Source organism: Fundulus heteroclitus, chromosome 18 (assembly GCF_011125445.2).
Source record: "Fundulus heteroclitus isolate FHET01 chromosome 18, MU-UCD_Fhet_4.1, whole genome shotgun sequence".
NCBI classification, from domain to species: domain Eukaryota; kingdom Metazoa; phylum Chordata; class Actinopteri; order Cyprinodontiformes; family Fundulidae; genus Fundulus; species Fundulus heteroclitus.
Genome location: NC_046378.1, coordinates 20,638,071 through 20,658,886, shown reverse-complemented (window position 1 = coordinate 20,658,886; position 20,816 = coordinate 20,638,071). Strand labels below are relative to the sequence as shown.

Below are 20,816 nucleotides of genomic sequence, written 5' to 3'. Positions count from 1 at the left end.
GCGTGCGTGCTGACATTCATGTTTTCGTCTGTTAAAATCGAATCCGTTTCCAGGATTCTGATTACATCATTTTCATTTTAAGGACCTTGCTCCAATTAAGTAATTAGTTGCTTGGTGTTTTCCTAATTATAGAGTTGTTCATGAAAGAGCTGCTGACCAGCCTGGGATTGAAAAATGGAGACTGATGCACTTTTCTCCCCGCGCTTACACACATACACTCAACACACACAGGCAGCCCGGTTTAAAATCAAGTTAATGCAGTCAAACGCTTGTTATTTCTGGTAAAGGGCAGGGTGGATGCTCTATTTCTAATCACACTAAAACAAGACTTTACTTAATAAGAAAGCTATAACAGTGACTACATACAAAATAAAATTGAGTTTACCCTGACAGTCGAGAACTTTTTAGGCGATTCTGGCTTTTGCAGGAGGATTGTATTGAAAGCAAAACGTTTTGTCAAAATGGGACAAATGAGAACCAAGATTTAATAAAGCAAGGAGCCCCGCCCGTAGCCGTTTGCAAACAGTCGGCACAGAAAGGAGCTGTGATACCTTGAACACCTCACCGCTCAGCCTGTGAAAACGTCACAGTTTAACGAGTTTCTGTGACGCTGCCCAGACTGAGGACATCAGCTAACACTCATGCTGCGCTCTTTTTTTTTTTTTCCCCCCATCTCTCAAAAACACACACACGTGTGCTAGAGAAGCTCACCCAGCTGCTTTTGGTTAGCTCTTTAAGTTTGCAGTCATCACTGTGCTGGCAGGTCAGCGGGGTGAGTCAGGACTGCTCCAGGTCGGTTGGACCCTTCACTAATTCATTTCCTCCTTTTGTATCCACACACAGTGTCGGTACCTGCTAACTTAAACCGTTAATATACATTTTTTGGAGATTAAACAAGCTTTTATATGCTCGATTCTCATGTTTAATTAAATTCAATAACATTTTCTTTCCTGAATATCGATCAATAAGCCGCATTTTCACCGACTGCGGTTCCGTTCTCAGTTTGGACCTGCTGACTCTTATGAAACATGGGAGATTATGACTGTAAATTAGACTCAATTGAGATCCGGTTACTGTGAAACCTGCCTTGGCAGACTTCAAATCATACTCAAAAATGTCAAATATGAAATTATCAGAAATGCAAAAGGATAAAATGGCAAAGGTGTGAAGTCACTAGCAAACCTCAATACTGTCAAGGTTATGCAAGCCTTGAGAAAAGCGACAGTCAAAATGACGGAATAATATTCAGATGCACACCCTACACACCACTCTGCAGACCCTCAGTGTGAAACCCGTTCCACTTTATGTGACGTTCCTTTAGGGTGGCACATGTGGAGGGAGAAACCTGTCCGAGTTCTTTTGCAGTTCACACTGGCACACAGCATAATAAACAGTATTTAATTTACTAACTCATTGGTGTAGTTTTTGTTAAGACTATAGGAAAGGGTTATAGAATAAGGGCAATGAATCAGTGTGTGTGTGTGAGAGAACAATTGGTTTCGTCCTGCAAAACCTACAGGAGGAAACTTCTCATTTAGCTTGTTGTGTACATCTCCATCAATCCCACTCTCTGTGCCCCAATGGCCTCCACAGTCTCCAAGCTCCACTCACTACAGTGGGGCGCTGGACAAACCGGGTATGCTGTTTTTTTTTTAGCTTATTAGGTTAAATTTTGCAGTTTGTAAATGAGTAATATATGCTACTAAAAAAATGAAAGGAGGCTGCATAGGCAGTCCAACTCCATTAAGATGGTGCATCAATACGTGGCATTGCCAGAAGGTTTGCTGTGTCTCCCACCACAGCCTCAAGAGCATGGAGGAGATTCCTGGAGACAGACAGTTACTGTAGGGGAGGTCGTTGGATGTTCTTAACCCATCTTCAACACCACAACCTGCTCCTTTGTGCAAGGAGGAACTCGCATAACCCTACAAAGTGACCTCCAGTGGGCCACTGGTGTGAATATCTCTGACCAAACCATCAGGAACAGACTTCATGAGGGTGGCTTGTGGACCTAATATTCTCCAGTAGGCCGTGTGCTCACTCCCCAGCACAACGGAGCTCAACTGGGATGTTAGACAATTATCCGGTGCAGTGCGTCCTGGGTTCCTCCTGGTGCATGATAATGCCTGGCCACATGCAAGCACTTCCTGGAGGATGTAGGAATTCATACTGTTGTCTAGTCTCGATCCCCTGACATAAGTCCAGTGGAACATGTCTAGGACATCATGTTTAGGTCCATCCCGCACCACCAGGTTGGACCACAAACTGTCCAGGAGCTCAGGGATGACCCAGTCAGGATCTGGAAGGAGATAGACCTGGTCACTATCTATCATCTCATAAGGAACATGCTCCAGCATGATCAAGCATACAGTACAAGCACGTGGGCTCCATACAAAGTACCAAGTAACATTTTTTAACAGCTGCAAATTGGACCAGCTTCCCACATCCGTGTTTCAGGATCCATTTCTCTGTGTCCAGACTAAGGCTGTTAGGGTTACACTTTGTTTGAAGGGGTGTACATAAGACTGACGTTACACTGTCATAAACATAAATGACTCTTTATGAATGTTTAGGACTGTTGTCATTAATTGTCATTTGGTAAATTATGACACTATTAAAGCAAAGTTGACATTGTTTAAAATGTCTTTGTTATGACAACTTGACATTAACAGAGACAAGGTTAAGTTTAGGGCTTGATTTGGGATTAGGTTAAATTAAGGACTTGGTTTGGGATTAGGTTAAATTAAGGGCTTGACTTGGGGTTTTGTTAAGTTAAGAGCTTGTCATAACAAAGACATTTTAAACAATGTCAACTTTGCTTTAATAGTGTCTTAATTTACCAAATGACAAAAAATGACAACAGTCCTAAACATTCATACAGTCATTTGTGTTCATAACAGGTGTTGTCATGTTTATGACAGTGTAATGTCAGTCTTATGTACACCCCTTCAAATAAAGTGTTACCGCTGTTAGATACTCCACAAGAAATTAGTTGTCGCTCCCCCTGCTGCGAGAACAAAATGACGTAATTTTGTTCTCGCAGCCCTGCTCTCGCTGCTCGTTCTCGACACATCATCTGTGCAGAACTTTTTTGTTTCTCTCAGGGTGTCCTACTACTTTGGTGTGATTGGTCAGGATTTCGATAGGCGTGGTTAAGTTGGGAAAGCGGAAATTAAATGACTAACTTCGTTGCAGTAAAGCTGCATCCCAGCTTTAGAATGAGTCGTTTCATTAATGTGGGAATTGACAAACTGAGATTTAGTCCAGAGGGAATTTAGACGTGCCCGTTGAGCTGTGCTAGCTGGATTGTTGAGTAAAGACGGGTTGAGTAACAGAGGAGAGAGCAGCGGTGAGGAAGAAGGGATGAGCAGAGATTTGGACGCCGATAACTGAGCGTGACGCGTGGCGGCCGTGTCATCCTGTCATTAGCAGGTTATTTGGGTCTTTAATTCATCATTCAGAGCTTTATTGACTGCAGAGTGGGAGATCCCTATCAGCAGGAGATGGGACAAAAGTGTGTGTATTTCAAACACTCAGTCCCCAGCTGCTCCTCATTTCCTGATGCCAAACAGATATCGCATAAGATCATATAAGCTTGAGGTTAAATAATGCTCAGGGCTGCATTGTCGGCATGTTTTACGGTTTAGTGTGAGCTTTAAATAGTTCCAATAAAGGGCTTTCACTGAGAAAACAGCGTACTAGTGACAGGCCTTGATGATTATGACAGGATTTGACAGAAATCCGCAGAGACCATTTGACACTGATAACAAGGTGAACACCACATGGGATCACTTGCCCGGTTTCGCTGGCTGGAGCATTGCTGCTATAGCACGGGCTGTAGACACACGCAGCAGGTTTTTGTTTTTTTAAAGGAAAGGGGGGTTGGCGTAGGGTGCGTTTGGTCTCGTGGGAGCTCACATTAGAATAGCTCAGCCACCTGCTCTGTCGTTGGACACCGTGCCACTCTTATTCCAGCTTACAAACACATACATACATATACGGGCGCTCCTCTGGGACAGATTGGGACATCTGGCTCAGGCTGGGAGAATTTCCCTTTATTTTTTTTATGACCTGTTGACCCCGACCACTGCAGTTTTCAGGTGTCGGAAAACGGCGTCACGCGTCATGTGAAGAGACGTTTGGTTACACTTTAGTTTAATTGGTTGAGGGATAAAAGCTCAGCACTTACAGTTCAGAAATGTACATACACTCACCATTGATGTGGATGTTGTGTTGATTTTTAAGATGCATTTGAGCTGTTCTCTGTCTTGTCTGAACTGACATTACAGCGTGCAATTTTGGTGCAAAAATTATCATTTATATCAGGGTCAGAATTACACGTAAGGTTCAAACGCATGAATTTGCACCCACTACTATTTGCTTAAATGCCCCTTTGCAAGTTTCACCTTTACCTCGACCAACAAGCCTCCACCATAATTTTCCCTTTTCTTACCAGAAAGGCTCTTTTAAACTTATTGGTTTTATTTAATGACCACGCTTCTTAACATTGTCTTTAGATGTCCGACAAGGTTTAGGTCGTGACCATTTGGACAACGCAGATTTAGCACCGATACCACTGAGGGCATTACAGTCCCTCGGCACCTTTCTACAACCACGATGTTACCACGTTGCTCTTAGGTTTTAAAAAGCCTTGGCTTGTCAATGTAGCCAAATAGCCCAATCTTTGAACCTTTTCACTACATGTTAACATCCTTTACTGTGGACAGTGGCCTTGGTGTTTGAGCAGTTTCTAGTCTACAACAGGCTTTGTCCTTGTTTATCGTGGGGGGGGGGGGGGGGGGGGTTCTAAGCAGTTTCCTTTTATCTGAGTTCTGCAGTTTGGGTCAGAGGGCTGAAACTTGAAGACCATTGGGTGTTCCACCAGAACCATGGTCCCCAACACATTAAAACTGGTTTTGGAAAGCAGGCTAACGTTAAGCTTCTGATCTGTACCTTATTGATGCTTACAAGCCAGACCTGTTGCACGAAACCAACCTGCTCTGCTATTTGAGATAAGAGTGTTTAAATATCAAGCCTGTATTGTGGTGGAAGCTTGTAGATGGCTCCAAAAGTGCTGTGTGCAACTTTTTCTAAGAGATATTAAACCAAATATTAGAGGGTACATAAATATTTAGGTCATTACGTTTGGATTTGAAAAAAAAAATACACAATGAATTCAAATTAATGCATCTAAGTCTTGCTTATAAAAGGATTTAATTTTTTGGGGGTTTTATATTCCACCAAGTAAAACGAAGAGTTCAAATACATCATTAAAGCCCCCAAATTATCATGCTATGCTTGCTGATCCTCAGTCCATGTGCACTTGTAAGGTGACCAGAAGTGTTGCTAACCCAAATTATAACTACAGTACTGTAAATTTACTTATTAGAAGTTTTCTGTCACTTATTTCCTCTCATTTTTAAAGTTATAACAAAGCAGAATTCATGTGATATTTCACTGTAACATGTATTTTACAGATGTTCAACATATAAAATAGCTTTTTGGAGTATTACCTCTAACTGAAAGTAAGTCCTACATTTCTGTGGAGGAATTTTGAGCCACTGTTTTTTTATATGCTACAGTAATTCAATCGGATTTAGGCTTGAACATTGACTAAGCCACTCTAGAGAAATAATTTAATAATTAAATTCTTGTTTGTGCTAACTTTTGTTTGCCATTTAGAGGTTAAGTTGCTGGTATGCATGGCACTTCTGCAGAACCCATCTGCAGTTAGGGTCACCAGTGTTTTTTGTTGTTGTTTTTTTTTTTTTTGCTTGGGCACTCCCTCATGGAGGTTATTATTGCTCAGAATCACTTTGTTGAATCCTGAACTCTGACCTTAACTGAGGAGAGTGATGCCTGCAATACTTTAGATGTTGCTCTGGTTTCTTTTGTTGCTTCCTATTTAGTTGTCAATTCTCTCCTGGAGTAATTATGACAGGCGAACCCCTCCTGGGAAGGTTCATCGCTGTTCCATCATCTCTGTATTTGTGGATAATGGTTCTCTGGCGTTCAAAAGCCTTAGAAATGTATTTGTAACCCTTTCCAGACTGGTAGATAATAATAATAACAATAATAATACATTTTATTTAAAAGGTGCCTTTCTGGACAAAGATGTTGGTTCTCTTCTATTCTTGGTTTTCTTCAAATAAGGGCATGATGCATTAATTAATTTATTTGTAATTTACCTACTTAAAGTTGTCAGAGAGGTTCATTTCAAGTTATGTCATGATTCTCCAGTTCTGGTGGCAAACAAGTCTGTGTAACTTGGATCAAAGTTAATTTGGGACTTACCAGTGGTGACAATCACCTCCTCACACAGGTTGGTTGGGATAAATGTTTCAATAAAATCATAATTTAAAAAATGCATTTTTTATTTACTCTGCTCTCTTTATCTGTTATAAAAAAAATGCTGTGGTCCGACACGTGTCACAAAACATAAACACACACGCACATGGGCGACAGTGTCGCAAGAGTTAGGGAGTTGTCCGATATATATATATATATATATATATATATATATATATATATATATATATATATATATATATATATATATATATATATAGCACTATATTTGTGTGTTTTATGACGTGAACATTGATCACTTCTTTCATTTTTATTGCTTTAGGCCAAATAAAAAAGGGCAATACATATTCAAGTTTATAATATTTTAGATTATGAAATATCTAGGTTTTCTACTTCTGTGATGGTTGTTAAACCAATATATTCACCAAAGAATGATTGGCTTCTTTATGTTTTGTCTGCCTACATGTCTTTTATCTCAATATTTTTGCTCTATTTTTCTTTTATGTACTTTACAGCTTTACAGTTTAAGTTGTGCAACTATTAGGATCCAGCTTTGTCCTGATAGCTATCAAAAGAAATCAGTAAATCAATAGACTAATAGCCGCTCATTTGCTATCTGATGCATTTGAATATGAATATCATTTATCAGGGAAAAGTTTGCTAGTCTTCATAAGCTAAGAACAAGAAAGAGAGTGGGCAACAAAATGTGTCATACCAATATAAATGATGCCGAAAAACAAGACAAAAACTCATCTCATGTTTGCCAGAACTAAGTCTTGATGGTTTCCAAGACTTTTTCTATTTTGTGAATTGACAAGACAGAGGTGGACCTTTTTAGCAGCACTTCATAATAACAATGCAACTAATTTGATCTGACACCTGTGTGACCCGCCACAGCAAAAGTAGGCAGAGCACAAACCGAAAAAAAACATGAAAAACCTTCAATTTTTAAGAAAATAGTGATTTTCATTTTATTGCAAAATATGCTTGTTGAAGTAATGAGGAAACCCTCAGTGCTTTAAATTATCATTTTGCTGTATGCAAAGTAATTCAAACCAACTTTTGTTAACACCCCCCTGGCTGGGGGTGATTTTAAAGAAACTTTTGAGGCCTGTTTTCTCACTAAGCTTCTTTGCAGAGAGCCAACATTCAAAAGGTCATACCTTCTTCAATTCTTTGTTGATTCCCACACGTTTGACATCATAAGAAAGCTCAGATTCCACTCTTTTGGAATCTGTAAATGTCTCAAAACGGCCCCAGGGAGACTTGTTCCTGGTTTTCCTGTGGCCGGTCACATTTAAGTGTGACAAAAAAAAAAAAAACAACAATAACAGAAGAAATCTGCCAGAGAACCTTTTCACAGCTCTTTAAGGGCTTGTGTTTCTTGATTTCTGCCCGGTCCTGAGTTGGATAAACATCAATCTTCAGCCTGAAGGAATCATTTAGTGCAGATCAACAAATCTCATCAGACAGATTTTAATAATTATCTCTATCTCTCTACGTTCCCGTTTTAGTCCAGTTCCCAGGCATACATTACAGCAGCCTGTTGTTTGGGCCCGGAGAAGCGTACATTAAAGACTCCAACGCAGGCAGGATGCTGCTGCTGAGAACAGGGCCAGACCGAAGCCCCTCTATCGCTCCCAGCACACAGCCCTGCTAAGCTTAACTCAGCTGTTTGATGCCAAGTCTTGTGAGCGTGTGAGCGCGCGTGCGTGTGCGTGCATGTGTGAGTTTGCTCAGCTCAGGGGTTACATAAACAAGAGCAGCTTAGCCTACAGGTAAGGCCCACAAGAGAGCAGCCGAGACAGAGAGAGCGAGATGCAGCGCCCGGTCTCTCTTTACCGCGGCGTTCCCCTGATGTCGTCCGCCACTGCCGGAGTTGGATCTTTGCTAATGAAGCTGGAAAATGACTAAAGGAGATTGTAAACAAAGTTAGGGCGCTCACACACGGTTGGATGCGCTCCTTTTGTTACGAGCGGCGGAGGCAAGCATCCGTGCACGTGTTTGTGTGCTTCCCAGATGAAGGGATGGGGAGAATGTAGGCGGACGGGGTTTTGGAGGTGGAAGCTGGCAGCAGGGCACTTGGCCAGTGGTGCAGAGAGAGAGAGAGAGCGAGCGAGAGAGAGGGGTAAGGGATTGGAGAGGGGATGGTGATGGTGATGGCGAGAGGGGGGCAGCGGAGATAAATCATTAGAGAGCAGGTTATTGGAAATGCAGAGAGATAAAAGAGTGAAGAAGCCAGTAATTGCCTTAAAGATCAGACTACAAAGCATTACTTTGGATTTTACAAGGCCAGCCAGCAACAAAAGAGCAGTAATTTATGAGCTCAGCGTAAAAGAATAGCATAATTACATTAAAAATTAATGCTAATGAGGGCTAAAATGGGGAAGGTGGTTATTATGAAAGTTTGTATTCATCTTCCCTGGGTTGAATGATGGCTAGTGGCTTGATTAATGGCTTAATTTCTATCAATTAGCAGGCAAAAAAAAAAAATCTCCACTGAGACGGAGCCTAAATTGAGCATTGAATTACACATCTTTACCGCGGCGCAGGGAGAGAGAGAGAGATGGTGGGGCACGTTACTGAAACCTGGGAAATCAAGAGACGCTGCTGAGTGTGTACTTGTGAAAATAAGACATGAAATCCCAAACTTCAACATCCATCCCGGGCTTCAGCCTGGAAAACTTCTGAAATTTGATGCAAGTATTTTCCAGCTCTAGATAAGTAGGAAAAACAGAACAACAGAGCACGGGAAAAAATATTTATTTTATTTCCACACTTTAATTATTTGGCCACTGTCTGGAGGATGATTATCTGAATTTCTCAAAATAATTTGTTCCAACTAGTTTTTTTTTTATTTTTAGACAGGAATACACAGAGCTGGTGTTTAGTTCATTTTCTTCGTCATTTATGACATTCGGTGTTTGAGTTACTGTCTGAAAAACTACAGATGTCTTCACACTCAATGACCTCTACAGGTTTTAATGGATAGTAAGGGGAGATCCTGGGATTTCTATTCTGTAGAAATGGATTAACATGTGGGAATTACTCAGTATTGTATCCAAACAACTCTTTATCTGTCTGTCCACCCATGCTTTAGTGGTTGTGCAGCCGTCCATATGAGCATCAGCCTCTCCAGTCATCCATCTATCTGTTCGTCCGTCTGTCCATCCATCTTTTTTTTTCTTTTTTTTTTTTTGAGGGGGGGTTCGGGTTCTGTGTTTAAAGCCTCACCGTTGTTCAAGTTTCTGCAATAACTTCATACTGAACTTCTGTTTCCAAACCTTAGAATGAGCTGAAAATGGACTAAAAGAGAAATCTGAAACATTTTGAGATGAAAGGTCATGAGAGAACGTTGCTATTATAATGTTACTATTTTTTATTTATTTTTTTACCATGGCTGAATGAAATGCAGACAGGTAGCGTAAAGGAAAATGACATTTAAAACAAGTCTGAATCGGTTGTATGCTGTAATTAATCTGATTGGTTTATATTAGAAACCACTCAGCACATCCCAAAGTTGTTTAACTCAACATTAATTACATTGCTATCAGGAAATTCAGGCACACATCTTTCCCACTTTTGTAACTTATTTATTTAATATGTTCATTTAATGACTTTGCATTCTGTTTGCTAAATAATAACAACATTTGTGTAAAACAAGCAGCTAGTTTCCCTTTGGTTCATCTTTTCCATACAACAACAAGGAGGTCTGCAGTAATTCAGCCGGCTCGTCGGTGGACTCACTTACTGGAATTAATCAGCGGCGGCGATATATTCAGCTCAGCTACCCTTGATTGACAAACTCTTGAGCAAAGTCAAGTTTACAACAACGACAACGCCCGCTGAAGCCCAAAAGCTTCAGATCGTGATGGTAGATTTGCGTTGTGGAACAGCCCCCTCTTCTGGCGTTTCAGCGCAACTGCTCCTGCCTTCATGGACTGAAGGAGACCATTCTGAAGTCCCTTTCCATTGGCTGGTTTGATTTTCCTTCCCCGTCTTTGGGTCTTAATCAATGAAGTGGACAAACAGCTATTTAGAGAGAACAATAGCCTATTGATTTTGAGCCACTCATCAGCACCCTTGTCTATCTTGCTAATTTCAGTAATGAGATGGCGAGTGAGTTTTCTGACTCCCTTTTTTTTTATATGTATATCAGAGCACACAGACGTGCACGGGTGCAATCAGGCAGTCATGAAAGCACGCTTTGGCCCACAGCTTCATAGCTAATAATGAGTTTATTCTGACCTTTATTCCTTCTCCAGGTTGTTGAATTTTCAGCATAAAGCAGCCGGTACTGTGCATTTAATTGTGTCTCCTCCTTCTGTTTCCCCCCGCTGCTTTCCGGCTCTCGGCTTTCACTCTGCCCTCCTCTCATCGCTGACAGAGAAGCCTTCCTAATGCGGTGACAATCGAGTCGACCTGTTAAATTAATTTGCCAGATAATGTGTCAATATTAAATATCAACTTTGACCTCCTCGAGCTTCAGAGTGTGCTCGCCCAGCTGGAGTATTGATTTTTTTTCTTCTTCTTTTTTTTTTTTTTTGCCCGCTTCTGAGCTCGCTTGGCCCGCACTCAAAGTCCATTATTTTTGATTTTCTCGTGAAATACATATCTTTACCCGCTGACATCTGACAAACAGCATATGGAAGTCATTTTATCTACCAATAATGTGTATGTCAAAAAGTCTGAGTCTTAATGGATTCCTGCTCTGCACGCAGAACGCGCCCGCCGAGGAGAGGCTGGTAGATGTGTGTGTTTGTGCGTGTGGATGCAGGCGATCGTAGGTATTGTTTATGCTCAAAGGACAGCCAATCGGGAGGGTTCAGTAATTGAAAAAAAAACAAAAAAAAAAGAATTAACTGTGTCGAATTAATTGCGGGTTAGTCACAGGCATGAGTTGCACACGCAACCAAACACACGCGTGTGCAGCGCTGATTGTGGCGTGAAGGACAGGCCACCGTCTCCAGGAGGATATTGGGCCCCGTGTTCAGGCTCCCATCTAGCAGCCCAGTCAAGGTAATGACTATTTTTGGAGCCACTTCCCCCCCAAACCCTCCCTGTGCTGGATGACAAGCCGATAGTCTGTCATATAGGACGGCTTAATTCCACTCGTCAGTCAGTTGTCCAATTCTGCGGCGCATTAAAATCAGACCAGAGTTGTTGAAGTGCTATTATGAACCTTAATAAAGTGTGTGCGTGATAGAGGGTGACATTTTGCCGTGAAGGCTGGACCAAATATTCATTTATTCATTAAACGCCGGAGCCGTGAAGATGTGTTGTGACACCCTTTCTGTATCGGCTAATGGATTGAATTAAATCCTTTTATCAGCTCCAAATGCGTACTGTGTTTAAGTATACATGTAGGGCTTGTAAATCTATTCACACCCCTTAAAAGTTTTTTTCCCCATTCCGTCAGACGACAAGCATAAACCCGAATGTATTTTTTTCGGGACTTCATTTGAAAGACTTTTAAAGGGTATAATTGTGAAGTAAGAGGACAATATACATGAGTGAACACTTGGTCCTCAAGTTGTTTTAAAAGTAGAGACGTGAAACATGTGGCTTGTATTTGCATTCGGTCCCATTTATTCTGGTCTTTCTAAATAAAATAAAATCAGCTGTCCACCTGTGTGCGGTTTAATGGTAGTGTGAACAGCTGCTCTCTGCAGACCTCAGAGGTTTGTTAGAGAGCATAAGTGAGTGGACGGCCTCGCGAAGACCAAGGAACACAGCAGACAGGTCAGGGATGAAGTTGGGGAGAAGTTGAAAGCAGGGTGAGGTTGTAAAATGACATCTCAGGCTTTTATAATCCCACAGAGCTCTGTTCAATCCATCATCTTGGGTCGGAACCAACCAAAGACATGTCCGTGAACCGAAACTGGCTGTCCAGGCACGGAGAGCATTAATCACAGAAGCAGTCCAAGAGACCCACAGTAACTCGGGAGGACCTCGACGAATCCACGGCTCGGTGGGAGGAGTCTGTGGACGTTGCAGCTAATCTTTACCCTTTTGAAAGAATGGCAAGAGGGAATCTTCTTGTTGAAACAAAGACTTTTAAAAAAAAATCCTTTGTGCAGATTGAGAGAAGCCACGTAGAAATCATAGAAGCAGGTCCTCTGGTCAAAGGTGATGAAAACTGAACTTTATGGCTTACTTGCTAAGAGATGACACCAACGCTGCTCGTCACCATGAACACGCCATCCTCATGGTGAAACCTGGTGGTGGCAGCATCATGCTGTGGGGTCAGAGCTGATGTGGAAAAATACAAGACAACACTGCAAGAGGACCTGTTAGCTTCGAAAGACTGGAAACAGGGGCAGAGGTTTGACTTCCAGCCGGACAGCAGTTTTAAACACGCAGCCAGAGCCACTCTGAGGTGGTTTAGATTGAAGCATGTGGTCTGCATCTAAATCTAATTGAGATTTTTTTTTTTTCTGATTTGTTGCCAATACTTTAAAACCGGTGATCATTCAATCTGACAGAGCTCGAGTTGTTTTGCAAAAAGAGAACGTGGATGTCCAAAGAGTTGCTAGAGGCGGGCAGCATTTGCTGTAATTGCAGCAAAAGGTACAAAGTATTGATGCAGAATACAGATGCACACCGACTTTTAAGGTTTGTTTATTGGAGAAGATTATGAAACCCATGTATCATTTTTTTCTTTCACTTGACAATAATTATTTACTTTGTCTTGTTCTGTCACATAAAAAAAAGCGGTCTAGATACTCTTGCAAGGCACTGTTGGTATTCTACAATTATAATATAGTGTGCGTTTGGATGAGGAAAAAAAAAAAGGATTTAATTGAGTCCATTTGGAGCTACGTAAACCGTGTCGCAGCACACCACCATGGCCCCGGTGTTTTTTTTGAATCGATAAAGAATACGGTTCAGCCATCAGAGCAAAACGCGCGGTTTCCGATTCATTACGCCCCGCTCTCAAGCGTGTTCCCATTTGTGAAGCTGACACGGCCTACACCCGCGCAGCGAGAGAAGCACGGACGCCTGGCGGATTGACAGACAGAGAGATGGGAGAGTGCAGGAGAGGACGGATAGATGGGAAAGAGAGGGATGGATATTGACTGATCAGCGGAGAGATTGACAGCTGGAAAATAATGAGTGCATTCAGACTTTTTTTTTTTTTTTCTTCCCCTGTCGCTAACTTTCCCCGGCACACCTATTTTTGCCCTCCCACTCTCAAAAAAAAAAGACTGCTTTTTAGATTCCTGAAGTGATTTGTCATCTGATATGCAGAAATCCTGATGTGTTTATATCCAGGAGTAATTTATTGGAAAACCCTTTTGTGTCTGTTTCTGTGAGATTGGACAAGGCGGGGAAGTATATGCTCTCTGATACATGAGATCTGAACTGTATGAAACTTAATCGCATTTATTCCCCGTAATGAAATCCCACCGCAATGAGCCTGCGTTCATATTTTGATTATTTTAGAATGCCATTATCCGAGTGTAATTCACTGTCTGGCTATTACATTGTTAGTATTTTTTCCCCCCCATCTTTACCTTTTTGTAGGAATCCATGTCCTTGGCCGGGGCATAAATACCTTTTCTTTGGGCCACAAGATTAAAATAGGGGGGATTATCAGATTTCTCTTACTGTATGTGTCAAATGTTGTTATACAGAAGAAAGAGGCCGATCAGGAAGGAATCCTGAGAAGGTCCTGAAGAACATGTGTGTGTTTCTCTGTGTGCGTGTCTCTGTTCATGGCTCCCCCTCTGTTTTAACGTGCGTTTCAGAGGGAACCTCTCTGGAGGAGCAAGTGCGAAGGATAAAGGACATCGAGGCCATCGAGAGCGATTCCTTTGTTCCTCAGGCTTTCAAATCATCCCGGGACGACACAAAGGTGCGTTTCTGTCTCTCTTTCTCTCCAGACCCCCCCCCCCCCCCCCCCTCGCTCTCCCGGCTCCTTTCGCTCCGTTTCTTATTGAATTTTGCCCTCTGCGTCGCTGCGCGCCGTCTGTCCAGAGACGGCCCAGACCAAATCAAACATTCCCATTCAGTGCCGATTGTTCCTGACCAGAGAAGGTTTCATCAGAGTTTTTTTTTTTTTTTTTTTTTTCTCGCTCAGCGGCAGCACCCCACACAAAAGCCACAGCAGGCGGCAGCCGTCCCAGTGGCTGCGTCTCAGTGCGCCTCCCTCCCCCTCCGCCTTTCTGGCTGTGCAGACGCAGACCAAACGCAGAGGTCATTATTGAAATGTTTCTTCCCTCTGTAGGAGCGGGAATTGGATTTGTCCAGGGCTTCGTGGCTGCTTTTAAAAATCCAGATGGTAACATGTGACAGCAAACCTGCAAAAGTCATGACCCGTGTGGCTGAAGGGGACCCAGATATTTAAACAGCTGCATGAATTGGACACTATACAGTATGTCTGAAACGAATACCATTAGTTACAAGATCTTCGATATGGAAAGGGAAATTTTTTTTTTAAATGTTTTTAGAATAGCACTCATAAAAGCAGATGTGACTAAATTAAAATGTAATTTTAAAGTTTTTTTAAGGCTTCTCTTCAAAATATTCAGTATATTATTAAATAAATAAATAAAAAATAAATATTGATATATTATTTCTGTTAATACTGACAACTACAGCTCTCAAATAAAGAAGACCCAAAATTCGGTGTTTCAGAAAATTGGAATATTGCATCATACTAATTAAGAAAAAAGTTTTTTAATGCAGAACTGTTAATCTACTGTAAAGTATGTGCATGTACTGTAACTGTATATGCAGTATATACTTAGTTGTGGTTACTTTGCATGAGCTGCTGTATCAGTGTGGCTCTGCTGAGGTGTTAAGAGGCATGAAGCTGCTTTTCAGCCTTCAGCTTGTCTGCAGGATTGGGTCTGGTGTACTCAGGCAACTTGGATTCTGTGTCTCTCGACTCGTCCTCCAGACTTGAGTACATGGATTTCCAAGTAAAATTGGAAAAAAAAAAATAACAATTGTAATCTAAGCAGCAGTCTAGTGTTTGTTCTCCTTACCCAGGTAAGACACCTCTGACATGTCTCTAGTTCAGAATTGGCTTTCCATGAGGATTACAGCAGTTGTTGTCCAAGTCCTGGATCATTCTGTGAGTTGGCTCTTGAAGGATGGACTCCAGTCAGACTCTAAAGCTTCAAAAATCTTGAACGCGCTAATCTTCACGTCGTCTAAAGGCTACTGTTATTCCAATTGCTTCTGTATTTTTTTTTTTTCGACCACACTTTTTCCTTCCACTCAACTTTCCGTTAATATGTTTAAATACAGCACTGTGTGAACAGCCATCTTCTTTAGCAATTACTTTTTGTGGCTTACTGCTGGAAAACGGTCTAGTCTACAGTCTTCTCCATGATTGTGGGGGCCATAACATTTCTGTATTAAATATATTATATCGCTCATATGTAATATTCTAAAAAAAAAATATTTTTGGGTTTTTGTCACCTGTAGGCCATAATAATCCTCAGAATTACCAGATATAAACACTTGAAATATATCACACTGTGCATAATGAATCTATACAAGAGTTTCAGTTTTAGAGTTGAATGACTGAAACTGAAGGGCCGTGAGTTTTTGTACAACTTTTCATTTTGAGTTAAATTCACACTTTCTAAAAGAATTAAAAGGCAATTTCACTACATCTAGATACATTTCTTCCAATCTTTTCATAAAGTTTAAAGTGCCACCGCATGACAAAGGTTAATAAAATGACACCCTTATTATCTATGAATTTTTTTTTATTTAAAAAACTGACAGGGCTTGTTTTAACTTTAGTCAAAAAGTTAAAGAAAATATATTAATAAACATTTAATCTATTAAAAATACTGATTTAGTTGTAGCCATAGATTACTTTGAATGATTACAGCAGCCCTAGTTTTAAACCTTTGCTTCTTAAACCTGGTCTGTATAGCTGGTAAATAAACAGTGCATTTTTTTTTGTACTTTACTCTTCTAAAAAAAAAAAGAAACATGTCATAGAACAAAAACTGGTTCTTTATCTGCTGGCTTTCCTTAGACAAGAAACTTTTTGACCAATCTGTATGATTTGATTGAATTTCGCTTGTTAGAGTACCTTGAGGCACTTCATAAATAAAGTTTCATTGAATTGAATTGAATGCAAGTGACAGATGAGTGAAGCTCTTTGTCGGCCACATTCTGCATTTTACATACTGTAAATTAAAAAAATAAGCAAGCTGTTTTTACTAAAAACGTACATTCAGCAGATCGTTGCCCAGGAATGTGATGACTAGTTTTTCTGCCTCACACTTGGCACATCACCACAATTATTAGTCAGTGTGTTTCATGTGCTGCTCACTTTTTGTTGCCTGCCAAGTGAATTTTAAAAAGATTTCTCCAACTGGGTAAACATTTGCTCAGGGGCAGGTGTTAGGGGTGTTTAAAAAAACAGTAATAAGTTGAATAAAATGTTAATTTAGCTGTTTGTTCTACCATTAAATATAACAACGGAGACAGACCAGCTATTCAATTATGAGGCTTACTGTAGCATATGCCGATGTTTCCACACTGAAAAATGTGGACATTTTAAAAGGAAGCCACCGTTCTGTCAATGAGCTCTATAAATGGCAACAGGAGTTGCATACAGCACTCTCCATATAGATCTTTGATTTCATTAAATGAATCCAGCATCGCAGTAGTCCAGATAAACTTGGTTCCTTGTCTAGCTTTGTTTGTAACAGTTCTGGTTATTTCAGGTGTTTTAATTATTGCCCCCAACATTATAATCAAATTTAAGTGAGCAGCCACTTCCTTTGGATATTTTTCTACGAATGAAGCCTAAAAAAAAAACAGACCTGCCTTTCTTAAACGGTATGTTCTCTTGTCTTTCCCATTTTTAAGAGTGCCTATGGAGTAGAAACCAGATGTTTGCATTCACTGTCTAAAAAAAAAGGTTTTACCAAATTAATTCAATTTTATTTATTTATATAGCCCCAATTCCTGATACATGTCATCTCAAGGCACTTTCCATTACTATTTGCCAGACTAATGGAGATGTTTCTGCACACAATCCTTTTAAAATGTATTCAAATTTCAAAGTTTTCATACACGTTTGTCCTGACAACTAGTGTTACCGAGACAGGTTTGTAGGTCACCTTTTTAGCTCTCGCCACAGACTTATAATGGCCTGAATTTAGAGCTTTCAAATGGCCGCTCCAACCTTTGTCTTTGTTCTTAAACTACATTGTAACTGATTTGGTGTTGTGTTTAGGGTCGTTGTTCATTTGAAGGAGCTGTGGCCAAGCTTCAACCTCCTGGTTTATGTTGCTTCAACGTAATGTTCTTTCCTCGTACCGCCATCTGTTTTGTGACATGCGCGACTCCCTCCTACATCAAGACAGCAGCAGAACATGCTACTACCGCCACATTGTGTGGGTTGGATGGTGTTCTCTGGATTGCATTTTTCCCCTCTTTTCTCTGACTGTAAAGAGGATCATTATGGCCCGATCCCTTTAAGTTTAATTTCATCAGACCACAAACAAGACATGCCCCCAAAGATTGCCGGCTTTCTTTTTCCCTGTGGATGACAACGATCTACCAGCTTCACAGCACCGGTCTTCTGCCTGAACAGCATGGCTGGACATTTCTAGGCTGTTTATATTTGCACAGGACTGTTGAAACAGTTTAACATGGCCCCATCAGGTATCTGGCAACTGTACCTGAGGAGGTAGCAGACTTCTGGATTTCTTTTGATTTTTTTCATGATGGTAGAAAGAAAATCAACGTGTTTGAGGTGTTCTTTTTTTATTATATCCACAGTTACCTCAAATGTTGTGAAATTAAATATTTAGATTTTTTTTATGCATAAAATAAGAGGAATTAAAAATAAAACAAGCTGATTTTAGGAAAAACGTCAACATACTTTGCAGCCTTTTTTTGCTCAAAGATTGTTGAATCCAGGGAACTTTATCGATTGCATTCAGGACAGTTTTACACAGTTCCACAGTCAGTGTGTGTGCGCCAGCTGCTGGACAAATTTCATATTGCAAGTCGGAAATCTCCCCGTAATTATATACTTCATGCAAAATATTTAAATCCACATTTAGTTTTAGTTCTACCTATGAATTTTTTTAATGAATTAATTGAATCACACTTTAGAAATAGTTACTATAGAATTTTTTATTTTATATATTTTTTGTCATAATATTGTTCAGAATGTGTCATGTTTGCATGCTCTTTGCAGTATGAGATTCATTCAGTCTTGGTGTTCTGTGTGTTTCTGTGAGCGCAGAGTGCTGCGGCTCAGGTGAAGCAGGAGGCAGAGAAGGGACCCTCTCAGGACATCTCGCTCCCCATGGCTATAATCTACGATGACACTGACACCCTCGCTCATCCCAGTGTAAGTTTTCTCCAACTTCCAACTATTTCCTCCAACATTGTCCCAAGCCGCCCCGCAGTTTCACTCAATCGACTTTTCAAAACAGCAACTGAAAACGGCACAACCTCGATAAGATGCTCAAGACGTCGTTTCATTTCCACCCTGTTTACGAGTGCGATGCTTTGAGTTTATGGTTGCTTGGACCAACTTTGTGACTTTTTTTTTTCCCCTTCTAAAAAGCGTCTCCGCTACGACTAACACCTCGTCAAATTTACAGCATCCATGATTCCAGCGCGTTTCCGATCCGCCGCGTCACATCGCACGAGCCTCCGCAGTTCGCCGGGTTTTTTTTATTTTTTTTACGGGGGCCTTCTCCTCCGATCGCAAATGAAAAACGAGAAGGAAAAACTTTAAACTCCAATAACGCTCCCTGGGGCTTCCCAGTCATCTATCTCCACTGGGGGAAACGAAGTTATGCCCTGATGTATGCAGATAACCCACTCGCAGAGATGCGCCGTGCCCCCCAGCCCGGCGCGCACACACTCACACGCGTACGTACTCTGTCAGACGGGCTGATATATGGTAGCAATATGCCCCAGGCAGGCCCCGGCCCCAGCCCCGGCTCCTGCTCCTGCTCCGCTTCCAATTAGAACAGATGAGTCCCATTAGCCCGGTTCAGATACTGTCATCCCACACACACAGCCTCATTAGCACCGTGACACCAGCCCAGGGCCGACAGACAAGAACTCGCTGGCGCCGAGTCTAACATGAGATAACATGCGGAGCGGCGTAGGTTGGTAGATGAAGGATTGATGCGCCAGGCGAGGGTTGCTCGGCCATCTGCATAGTAATAATACACATATCGGCGCGTAGATGTACAGAATGTACACATCGCCTGCGCGTCAGCGTTATCTCGCAGCCTCATAAACACATGCGGTGGATATAGGAGTAATCTGACAACCTCCGCCCCTCCGTGTTGCTTTGCATCGCAGTCATTGTGTTACTTCCTAATAAACAGATGCCTTCATTCGTCAGACAGCTCGCAGCTGTAGCGTTGAAGCCTTCTTGCAGTCAATACCGTCGCTGCCGGTAATGGACTGAACAGAAGTAACACACGCGGGCCTTTTTCTATCAGCGGGACTAACAGGGCTGGATGAGGTACGCGCTGATAGTTGTCACCGGATCTGAGCAGACGACGGTAAAAGTTAGTTTGCCCACCGTACTGTAGCGCTCAGAGCTGCGTCAGCATCTGCTCTGAGGTGTCACTGCCATAAACTGCCACTCTCACAGTTCTGTCCTTTATTGAGACGGAGGAGTAGTTCACTAATTTGTGTTGGGACGTGAAAGCCGGGAAGGCCGGACAGAACAAGGTGTAGTACTTACTATGGTCTGCAGTGGGTAATGGCTTCAAGTGTGAAACGTTTCATTCGAGTCCAAGGTTTTAGTAGAATTAGTTCAATTTTAGGTACATACAAATTTTGATTTCATCTCTTTAGCTGGCTTTGGATTTATTGTTGTCCTGGTTATGTGATGTTTTAAGAAAATGTTGATCATATTATTGCTATAGTTTCACCTTTTCTCTTTTATTTGTAAAACGTGCTTTTCCTTTTACCCTATCTGTTTGTTTTGCCAGTGTTTCCTTCCTATATCTCCATTCTTGCTTGCCCCAATGAACAATGAAATCTGACATCTTGAACAAAGCTAAACTGCAGCGCTGTTAGACCTGTTTCTTTCTTACGGTTCCTTAACTTGTCCTCCTGTCTCTGCTGTCCTGCAGTTGTTCATGGATAAAGAGACGGCTGAAGAGCTCTGGCTAAACAGACTGATCTCACTGCGACAAGAGCGACTGATGGGAAGTCCTGTAACCTGAAGAGTAGCAGCATCCAAGAAGATCTTTTCGTTCCCAGCATAGTTTTAATCCAGATCTTCACTCTCAACCATTATGTCTTGTTTTTGGAGCATCAGAGCAATGCCTATTTGTTATTAAAACCTGTGGGCAGTTGTTTTTGGTCATATTCTATGTTGTTGTTTTTTACTATTATTATAGACAATGAATGAACATTAGAATGTGGAATTTTTTGACTTAGATAATTCTGTTCTGCTTAGAAATTATTTTAACATAGATATCAACAAATTATGTTGTGGTCTTTTCAATAAAAAGTCAACTGTGACTGGTAAATTATAA

General features: G+C 41.2%; 1 protein-coding gene across 2 annotated transcripts in view; it reads left to right on the top strand.

Annotated features, from left to right (window-relative positions):
• rsrc1 (arginine/serine-rich coiled-coil 1) overlaps positions 1–20,816 on the top strand; it is a 191,902-nt gene extending 171,086 nt beyond the window's left edge. For both annotated transcript variants that reach the window (XM_036149829.1, XM_036149830.1), the window contains exons 8-10: positions 14,061–14,167; positions 18,545–18,652; positions 20,409–20,816. In XM_036149829.1, the coding sequence (XP_036005722.1) occupies positions 14,061–14,167; positions 18,545–18,652; positions 20,409–20,501 (308 nt within the window). In that variant the 3' untranslated portion in view covers positions 20,502–20,816. The remainder of the gene's footprint in view (positions 1–14,060; positions 14,168–18,544; positions 18,653–20,408) is intronic.